Source organism: Chrysochloris asiatica, unplaced genomic scaffold (genome assembly GCF_000296735.1).
Source record: "Chrysochloris asiatica unplaced genomic scaffold, ChrAsi1.0 scaffold00177, whole genome shotgun sequence".
In the NCBI taxonomy this organism is placed as follows: domain Eukaryota; kingdom Metazoa; phylum Chordata; class Mammalia; order Afrosoricida; family Chrysochloridae; genus Chrysochloris; species Chrysochloris asiatica.
The window spans coordinates 7,106,659-7,117,256 of record NW_006408695.1 but is presented as its reverse complement, the minus strand read 5'-3'; the positions used below and the strand labels follow the sequence as shown (position 1 = coordinate 7,117,256).

General features: G+C 44.7%; 1 protein-coding gene across 1 annotated transcript; it reads left to right on the top strand.

Annotated features, from left to right (window-relative positions):
• The first annotated feature begins 6,734 nt into the window (after positions 1 to 6,734).
• On the top strand, positions 6,735 to 9,377 carry RTP1 (receptor (chemosensory) transporter protein 1). Its single transcript, XM_006871891.1, has 2 exons — positions 6,735 to 7,006; positions 8,858 to 9,377. Exons 1-2 carry the CDS (start codon positions 6,735 to 6,737, stop codon positions 9,375 to 9,377), a joined length of 792 nt encoding a protein of 263 aa, XP_006871953.1.
• Positions 9,378 to 10,598: the final 1,221 nt, after the last annotated feature.

The following is a 10,598-nucleotide window of genomic DNA, read 5'->3' as shown; positions in this document are numbered from 1 at the left end:
GCTGCTTCTCTGGATAAGGTCTCGCATTCTGATTGTGCTCTTCTCCCTTGATGGTCCTAGGGTCCTCTGTTTCTGGACTGTAAGATTAACTACTCCCCTGTTTTTGTTACAAAACTTCTACCTTTACAATTTTGACAGTCATAATTTGTCATGATAAAAATTACTCACTATTGAATCATAGCGTAGTGGTTACGAATCAGGCTGCAAACCGCAAGGTCAGTAGTTCAAAACTACCAGCCGCTCCGTGGGAGAAAGATGAGGCTTTCTACTCCCGTAAAGATTTACAGCCTCGGAAACCCCGTACAGGGTCACTATGGGTCGGAACCAACTCGACGGCACTTAACAACAACAACAACAACAACATTGAATCATAAGAATCTTATCCACATCTCTTTTAACAGACCAATCTAGACAAGATGAAAACTATTCAGTGAGGACTCTTATCTTCCCCCCCTGCACTTTTTTTTTTTTTTTTAAATGTTTTATTGTGAATTATGTGATAGTTTACATGGGAGAACATTAGCTTTACATTCATCCTATTGTATATCAATTTATTGTCATGATTACAATCCCTCCATGCATCATCAAACAACCAAAGGGTATACCCTGAAAGCCTGCCTCTTGGTCATCAGCACACAGCCCCTCTCCCTCTCTGGATCTAAAGTCCCCATCCGGTCTATCTCTCCATGTCATCACATCTGCCTCCATGTCTGGTGTCACTGTTTCTCTGGGTAGGGTCCCGCACTCCGTTCTTCTCCCTCTTTTCCTGGACTGCAAAATCAACCACTCCCCTCCTTTTGCTACAAAATGTCTACCTTTTCCAACCTTCACAGTCAGTCCTGATAGCAATTATTCACTATTGTACCACAAGAGTCCTATCCCCATCTCCTTTCATCAGCCCCACCCAGACAGATTGGATACTACTCAGTGGAGAGTCTACCTTCCTCCCCACCTTTTGGATCTAGGCTCCCTCTTGAAAGCTTGTAAGTCAGTGACTTCTTGCATTTTTAGCCCCCCCCAGAGCTCTGGTAGTGTAGTGGTTATGAATCAGGCTGCTAACACCAAGGTCGGCAGTTCGAAACTACCAGCTGTTCCGTGGGAGAAAGAAGAGGTGTTCTGCTCCAGTAAAGATTTGCAGCTTCGGAAACCCTGTGTAGGGTCACTATGAGTTGGAATTGACTCCATGGTACCTAACAACAACAACAACAACCCCAATTTTGGGCAGCCAATGTCCAGGTTTCCCATCCCTGTCTACTCTATGTATGGAGTAGTTTTTTTTTTTGTTTTTGTTTTTGTTTTCAGAAAACACTACAAATTTATTGCCTTATAGATCTGAAGTCTAAAGACTGACAACTCTAACAGGGCTAAAAGCAAGGTGTCAGCAGGGTTGTGTTTCTTCTGAAAGCTTCAGAGGAGAGTCCACATCCATCTTTTTCAGTTTCTAGAGGCAAGCCTACAGACTTCACTTGGTGGGAGTTGAGTGGGGGCCAAGGTGGGGAAGATGGATGGTGGAACGCTCACAGGAGAAGGCTAGAACTGTAGTACCGGGAAGAGGACTGTGCTGCCTGGAGCTTTCTGGGCAGACTCTGATGAGGCATGTTGTGTTGCTTACCCTGCTCTCCGGTGGCACCTGAGCTGGGCCTGATGCAGGTAGTGCAGGATCTGCTGCCGGTGGAGTCGAAGTTTCATGCTAAGGCAGAAGGGCAGAGGACATTTGTTTTCCCGACTGTGAATCCTCACTGTGAAGATTTGTTCCCTCTTTTGAACTACTGCATCCATAAGTGTAGGTCAAGTTCATCAAATTGCACCAGATTACTCTTTCGTTCCTCTTCTTTCTTCTTCTAGTTGAGTTCTGATCATCCAGCCATTGAAGCTGGGTCAAGTGGATATTATCTGCAAGTGAGGGAGTTCTTGTGCATATCCCCTTACTTCTTATCAGCTGGATGCTTCACTCTCCGCTCTAGTCCTCTGTGGCTATGTCACTGACTCTGGGCCTAGGAGTCCCCAGGTCTTGGTATACTGCTGGCCAACCAGGTCTTCACCCGGGAAAGGACTCCTGTGGTTCAAAAGGGAATGATTGCTATCAGGTCTGACAGTGAGTGTTGGAAAGGTAAATATGTAAATGTTTGGTAACAAAAGGAGGCGAGTGGCTGATTTTGCAATCCAGAAGCAGAGATCCCTGGAACCATTAACGGAGAAAAGCAAAGTTTGAAGTTCGAGACCCTGTCCTGGGAGGCAGTGATGCTAGGGATGGAGGCAGAGACAATGACGTGGACAGAGGAGCAGCTGAGGACTCTGAACTGAGAAAGGGAGAGGGGCTGTGGGCTGGCAGCTGTGGGGGGGAGGGGCAGGCGTGTGGGGTTGTTTGAGGATGCATACAGGGGATTGTGAGCACTGCAATGAAATGAAATACGATAGGATGAATGTAAAGATAATGTTCACCCATGTAAACTAACACATAATTCACAATAAAAACATATATATATAAAAGACAGTCAGGCATCTTAACATTATTTCCCTTCTTTTATCCATTCAAACCATACCTCAATCCCTGTATCCCAGAGCCCTGTTGTTCCAAGGTTGTGCATCCCACACACTCTTAAACTAAAGTCTCTCTTGAAATCTTTATCGCCCCCTCATTTTAGGTAGCCAGTGTCTAAGTTGCCCTTCTCTATCTACCCTGTATACAGAGGGGATAGCATTGATACTTGATGCGAAGACTACTTCCCTCTCTGTTGGTATTTTGAGCTACTACCTCCATGAATATAGGTCAAGTTCATCAAATTATAGCAATTTATCTTCATTTCCTTTATCAAAAATTGTTTTCTTTTTATCTTCCTCAGGTTGAGTTCTGATTATTAAGCCATCAAGGCTAGGTCAGATGGGTACTATCTGCAAGTTTGGATGTTCTTGTGCATCTCCCCTCACTTCATATCAGCTGGATGCTTCACTCTCAGCTCCAGCCCTCTGTTAAGCCATACTATGGATTTGAAGTATGATTAAATACTTTAAGAAATTGACCAGGGTGAATATCGTAATTTAAAAAATGTCCAGAATGGTAATCTGTAAATTGCGGATTCATGGTATCAGATTTTTTTTGGTAGAGAGCGAGTTGCAATTCCAAAGGACTATCAATCCTGGTAGAAATATTACTTTGTTAGAGAAAAAAAAATCTCCTACATTGAAGGATGAATTACATAGACCTTGGCATAGAAAGCTCAGGTTCTAAATTAAGCTTAATTTGTGCCAATGGGGATTGCATCAGCTGGCTAAAAACGCATGCGCATGTGCATACACACACCCGGACTCTGGTGATTCTTACCTTCTGCATTTTGTTTTTCACTGTAGTGTTTATTGTAGCAACAAGAAAAAAATACTTCTAGAGGATTCCTTCTTGTTGTTTGGCTCCAGGGTAAACTATAAGGTCCTCTCAGCTCATGTTTTCTGGCAATGTCCTCTGCCTCCATTCTCCCCTTGGCGTGTGGCTGCCACCTGAGACAACCCCACCCCAACTCTGACACTGATTAAGTCTGTGTACTTTTTTGAGGATTGATTGCCTTAATTTAGAGGTAAAATTGTAGATTGGAAGATTAAAAATTTAACAAAGGATCCCCCCAAATTTAAATATTTCTTCCAGTGTTGGTATATAGTAGGCTTCAAATTAATTATTGTAGTTCAAAGCCAAAGTGACATCTCCCCAAGTCCTGGTGTGGCGCTGTGGGATAATGTGTCAGACTGCAAAGTCGTTTGAACAGCAAGGTCGGTAGTTCAGGCTCAGCAGCTACTCCTTGGAAACCCTATACAGGGTCGCTATGGAATCGACTCAAAGGCACTTAACAACAACAACATTCAACCCTGTAGCAGCTCAGGAGGAGACAGACACTGACTCTGAATACCACCTACATGCCTTATTAGAAATGGTCCTCTTTCATCCTACTTCCTGACCACCAAAGATTCAGGTTTCTAAGTAGAAAGCTTTTTGAAAATATAAGGTTCCAGTCAGATGGGATTGTTGAGTTGTTATCTACTCTAATTAATTCTTCACTGAACAGATAGGCAAACTGTGGCCAAGAGAAGGGAAGCGATTTGCCCAAGATCACAAAGTCAGCCAGTAGCAGAGCTGAGATTATATTGATACTTCCTATCTCCCAGTGGAGTGCTTTTTCTATGAGCAAGAATGTCTGGCACCAATGAATATAACTTAACCTGCATGGTGTACTTACAGATGTCTACACTTCATTCTCTTAGGTACTGAATTTCTCTTTTAGCTCTAAAATTTTGCACCGAAGTTCAATGGTCTATGGAAATTGTTGCTCCATTAAGTACAGCAGTAGAGGCCCCATCAACAGCAGTAACAGGGAGCCTGGAGGGCCAAATAAAACTCATTTCTCTTTGGGGGTGCAGTGAGGAGGGGAGTGCAAGGGTCTCCATGTAGCTCAGTGAACCATTTGCTGAAAGGATATGAATTTTACTTCCAATTCTTGGTGTCTGGAATGGCTCTATCCAGCGATGGAAAGATAGAAAGATATATTTGCTTAACAAATGCTGTGTTCTAGATTCCATGCTGGGCATGCTAAAAAAGATTTAATATTCTACTTTGTTATCACTCATCCTACAAGGCTAGTGCTGTCTCCACTTGAAAACTAGTGATTCTGGTCACACTGTCAGTAAGCAACTGTGTAAAATAAAAATATATTTACATAGAATATCAACATGTTTCAACAGAATGAAAAGATATGCATTAAATATACTAGAATGGTTACCAGTGAGGATACAAGGGAATTAAAAAATAAACAGAAACAGGAACAGATAGACAAACTGATTCCATAGGCCCAGCTTTTAGTTACTACAGATAATGCTTTCTTATTAGCCCATTGCTAAGATGAATAAGGAGTCCTGGTGTAGTGCTGTGGGCTAATGCACTGGACTGCAAAGTCATTTGAACTACAACGTTGGTGGTTCAAGCTCACCAGCCACTCCTTGGAAACTCCATACAGGGTCACTATGGGCCGGAAGCTACTTGTCAGCACTAACAACAACAACAAGATGAATAAACTGAGAGTAAAATAATGCGAGTCAAGGCATTCAAACATTCATTCAAAGGTAGGGAGAGCATTTGGAAGGTGCCAGGGAAGAGGTATCTGATATCAGATGGGAGATTGGATTTCCAGGCTCTCCTTTTTTCATACTTATACTGCAGGATTTGCAGGCTGCTCATGATTCAGACTGTTTGGAGGACCTTCTCAGATTCCTGCAGCCATATCAAGCCTTTGAGAGAGTGACATCAAGAGACACTGTGTTTTCTGATCGCAAGAAGGATTTCTCTGATGCCTGGAGTACAGATCCATGAGCATCATCAATTAGTTTTATATAAATAGATGACAAGAATGTAATTGCGATATTACAATGAACATGAAACACTCTCATTTCCCCAAAAGAGAAGATTGACTGAATAAATTATGCTTATCCATATAACAGAATACAGGCAGTCTACAAAACGATACTGTAGCATAATATTGATGACCTAAAAAAGGAGTCCTGGTGGGGCATTGTCCAGCAGACACTGGACTGCTAACTCCCGGGTTGATGGTTCAAACCCACCAGCTACTCTTCGGAAACCCCGTACAGAGTTGCTGTAAGTTGGAATCAAGTTGATGGCACCTAACACCAGCATTATTAATTAAAAAATAGATTACAACTTTGTATGTAGAATATTGTCCACATTTTGTACATACTTGCATATATGTAAACACACATACATGTACAAAAATGGCAGACAAAATATGTATATCATAACATTAATAGCGATTATCTTGGGTAGGGGTTTATGGAGGAATCTTTTGTTTCATATGTCTATATTTTCTAATTTTAATTGCTTTTATAAAGAAAAAAAATTATTTAATTTATAGTAAAGATTGCTTTGCCTGTGGATTTTTGATCCTCTTCTATAATCAGCTTGAAAATCATCTTGACTTCCCCTGCCAGGCTGATGCAATGGTTCCTACATTCATGTACAGATGGTTGCTCTTGGACATGGTTGTTGCAGCATGGATCTCATTGCATTATGGTTACTGGGTACATATCCAGTTACAAGCACTCAGCACAGAGCCTGGCACAAAAGCATGATTGGAATGAATGAACTGGTAAATGGGCATGGGGTCAGTAGCTTTGAGTTTCAATACCAGTTCTGCCATTTAAAGGCAAAGCAAATCCCAGTCTCCAGATCTGTAGAGTGGCAATAACAACAATGAAAGGGTCAAGGTAACACCAATGGAGTTTGCAAATGTTGAAGTTCTAGTCACAAGATAGATGGGGATGTAGAGAAAGAAGCTAGTATTATTGCTCCATCGCCTTACCGGTCTGCCTCTCCCTATTACTTATTTCTCTTGGATCCCTAAGGCGCCATGGTTACCATAGCAGCCAGATGCTGATGATACCTCCAGGGGGCAGCAAGGTGAAGCTGAGATAGCTCATATCTTTGCTTTCCTATGCCCTTCGCAGGCTGGTGTGTGATGGTCTGAAGCTCAGCCTACTTTTGGATTCCCACCTTGTCACAGGTAACTTAGATCCACAAACTCTGCCACTGCAGCCTCAATCTAGGGCCCTGGACACCTCTTTGGAGACACTCTTCTCCCCAAGCTTTGTCTCTTGGCACCCTGCCTGGTTGCCTTGGAAACAGGTTCCACTGCGGACAAAGGAGGGAGCTAGGTCCTGCTTCTTTCCTGGTCCTATCGATGAGGATTTTTAGACCGTGGAGACTGCGCTGCCCTGCGCTGCACCTGCCCTCATTCCCGGTGTTCTCATTCAAGTGGAATCTACCTTCTCTTGCTCCTGACGACACCATGTGTAAAAGTGTGACCACAGGTGAGTGGAAGAAAGTCTTCTATGAGAAGATGGAAGAGGTCAAGCCCGCTGATAGTTGGGATCTCATCATAGACCCCAACCTCAAGAACAATGTGCTGGCCCCTGGCTGGAAGCAGTACCTGGAGTTGCACGCCTCAGGCAGGTGAGTATTCCAATAGTAGGGGCCTTACAGGCATTATCCAAGAATAGAGCCCACAAGTTTAGGGTGAGTCTCACTGTTGGGCCAGTTTTAAATTGGGAGGCAGAGAATGAGTCCTTCACTGGGAGTTAAGACATTGGAATTTTGATGTCAGATGGGCCATTTAGCACCTGTGTCATGTTCCTTCTCTGAGTCACATTTTTCCCATCCGGAAAATAAACAAGTAGAATATTTTAAAGAGCCTAAAATGCTGACATTTTACATATTTTCATATTTTAGTAATCTCTGAAAAGGTGGATGAAACCCAAGGGAAGGAGGGGGCTTGTGGTTCAATGGGCATCAGGATGCCTGTGATTGGGACTTGGGACAGTTCATTTTAAATCCCTTTAACTCGATTTAACGTAAAATGACTTAACATATTGATGTGTACTAGAAACTGACTTTACTATTAACTCTGTGACCCTTAGCAATTCTTTTCCTTCTGTGTCCCTCACTTTCCCTATTTGCAAAATGAACTGTTAGCTTAGCATCTTTGACACTTTAGGTGTGGTCCATGGACCAGCAGCATCAGCATCAGCTTGAGTTAGAGACGGATAGTCTTGGGCCCTATCCTAGACCTGTTTAATCAGAACCTGCATTTCAATAGGTCCCTAGGTGATTCATAGGCATAATAATGTCTTAGATGACCTGCGTGATTCTGTCCTGCAGTCTTGTCCATGGGGCTATAGTGTAACGGGGTCCTGGTGTGTTGCTATGGGTTAATGTGCTGGACTGCAAAGTTGGTTTGAACACAAGGTCAGTGGTTCAAGCTCACCAGCTACTCTTTGGAAACCCTCTACATGGTCGCTATGGGTGAGAACCAACTTGATGGCACTAAATAACAAGAACATAGTGTAAAGACTTATCATTGGGATATAAGATGGGGGAAACCAAGCACTAAGGGGTGCATCCTGTTGCTTAGCAGCAAGGCTTTCCTTCTCACCCTGATTCAGTCCTTTCCATGTGAATCATCTGGTGGGCATTTTATGTACGGAGCTTATGGTCTGGTCTGAGAGAGGAAAGAAGTCCCTAAGGGAGGTGAGTAGAAAAAGATGAGATGAAAATGAAATTGTGAAGTCTCTAAACTGGCATATGGGAGGGGCGGGAAGCTTGCTGGCAGGGGCCCAGGGGTTTGGAAGGTTAGTGGTGCTGAAGCTGGAGAACTGTCGCTCTGAGAGCCTTGGCTGGTGTCCTGTGACCCTCTGCTGGCCCTAGTCTGGGAAACTATAGCCCTCAGGGATTGGTTTAAGCAGAGACTGCCTCCACTTCCATGCCTTGGGATACATTAACCCTGGCACCCACTAGAACCAGATGGGTGGCAATAATGCAATTTTTCTGGGTGTGGATCTAGCTTGCTCAGTCAGTGTTGACAGATAATAACATGTAAGTGGATTAAGGTGATTTCCTGTTGTGGGCCATTGCAGGATGTTTGAGCAGGAAGAACTCAATGTACCCTGAGAATTTTACAGGGGAGGATGAGACCTAAGGACAGGTCCAGTGGCCAGGCTTGAGGGCATGTGGTTTAGGGGAGTGAAGGCCTATGGAGAGTGGAAAGGAGGCAGGCACCGGGGCAGAGCACTGCTGGATGCCAAGTGGCCTCTGGAGGAAGGAGCCGGCTCTGTCCCAGGGCGTTCACTAGAGGGCCGGCCGGCCAAAGGCCTCCTGGGGAAGGAGACAGCTTGCTATGGAGCCCAGGGGATGGTAAACATAACGCCTCAACCTCCAGCCTCTGCTCAGCTCCCCTCAGCCCCTTCCTGAGACTGTTTCCATCACCTCCATCCCGTCTTCTCTTCCTTTCTGCCCCCTTTCCCACAGGTTCCATTGCTCCTGGTGCTGGCACACCTGGCAGTCGGCCCACGTGGTCATCCTCTTCCACATGCACCTGGACCGTGCCCAGAGGGCGGGCTCAGTGCGCATGCGTGTCTTCAAGCAGTTGTGCTACGAATGCGGCACTGCCCGGCTGGATGAGTCGAGCATGCTGGAGGAGAACATCGAGAGCCTGGTAGACAACCTCATCACCAGCCTGCGAGAACAGTGCTACGGAGAGCGTGGCGGCCACTACCGCATCCAAGTGGCCAGCCGTCAAGACAACCGGAGACACCGCGGTGAGTTCTGCGAGGCCTGCCAGGAGGGCATCGTGCACTGGAAGCCCAGTGAGAAGCTGCTGGAGGAAGAGGCGACCACCTACACCTTCTCCCGGGCGCCCAGCCCCACCAAGCAACAGGCTGAAGGGGGCTCCGGCTGCAACTTCTGCTCTATCCCCTGGTGCTTGTTTTGGGCCACGGTCTTGCTGCTCATCATCTACCTGCAGTTTTCATTCCGCAGCTCCATCTAAGATTTCCTTGGTGGGCTCAAGGCCTGTGAAAGCAAGCCGACTGGTGGGAGGAAGTCAAGTTCTAGTTGTTGCAGCCACTGCCTCAGTGACCCTGGACAAGTCACTCAATTTTGCCATCTGTAAAATGAAGGATTTGGGGCAACTCAGTGGGTTTCAAAGTGAAACCCAGAGCCCCCAAATTCTATATAGGAACCCTCAGGGACTTTTGAATTTGGAAGGTAGGTTGAGTGAGTGAGTTTCCAATTCCTGGTCCAATTAACCACCCCTGATTCCTACCTCTTCCTCTTGTTTTAATCAGAACAGGTCCATGTTAGTTGGAGCTCCATTTAAGATTTTTTTTTTTTTTTTTTAATGGAAAAAAAAATGTTCAACTGCTTTTTAAAAGTATGAAAATAACAAAAGTAGATGATCTCAAAAAGTCTTTCCACAGGAATGAACTAATTCTTACTCTCTTGTAAAGTTCCATCCTTACCCCATTATCTCCCACATCCTGTAGCTATAGCCTTCAATAAAATTTTTTGTCTACTGTAGGAATCCCATCCACAGCTCTGCCTCCCTGCGCACAGAAAAAAAGTTTCCCTTGAAGGGAGAGAGGAAGGAGTGAGCACCAGGCTGTCTTAAGAACCCCTACTTCTGTTCCCTTGTACCCTCGCGTCCACATTCCCTTCACTAAGGGCAGATTCTTGGACCTGCCTAGCTCAAAGATGACAGTTGGGGTAGAGTTACTTCAGACAAGGCTTACAATCCATTGCAGAGAAATGGCAGAGGTGTAGAAAAAAAAGGCAGAAGTGTAGCAGTAGTACTCAGAATCCCGGGGAATCAAAAGTAATGACTATGTCTCTGGGGAATCTTTAGACTTCAGGGACCAAATCTGACTAATTTTCAGCATTTCTGAAGACCAGGACATGGAGAAGATGTCTGACCTCCTGGGTCTTTGCTGAAGCCATAGTTGAGCGGCCTCAACATCCTGGTCATGTGTGGATCCTATCATCAAAGACCAACACTCCACTTAAAACCCCAAGGGATGGGGGATATTCAGCCAGGAGGGAGCATTAAAGAAGTGCTTTGCATAGTTACACAGGAGAATCTGCTATTTGTATAGAATGGGGATGCAGTACTATTTGTAGTGGGAGGAGATGACTTTTTGGTAAGTGTTGGCATAGAATGAGGTAGGGGTAGGGAAACAGAAAACAAATGATGTTACTTTTGTACCCCCCACCT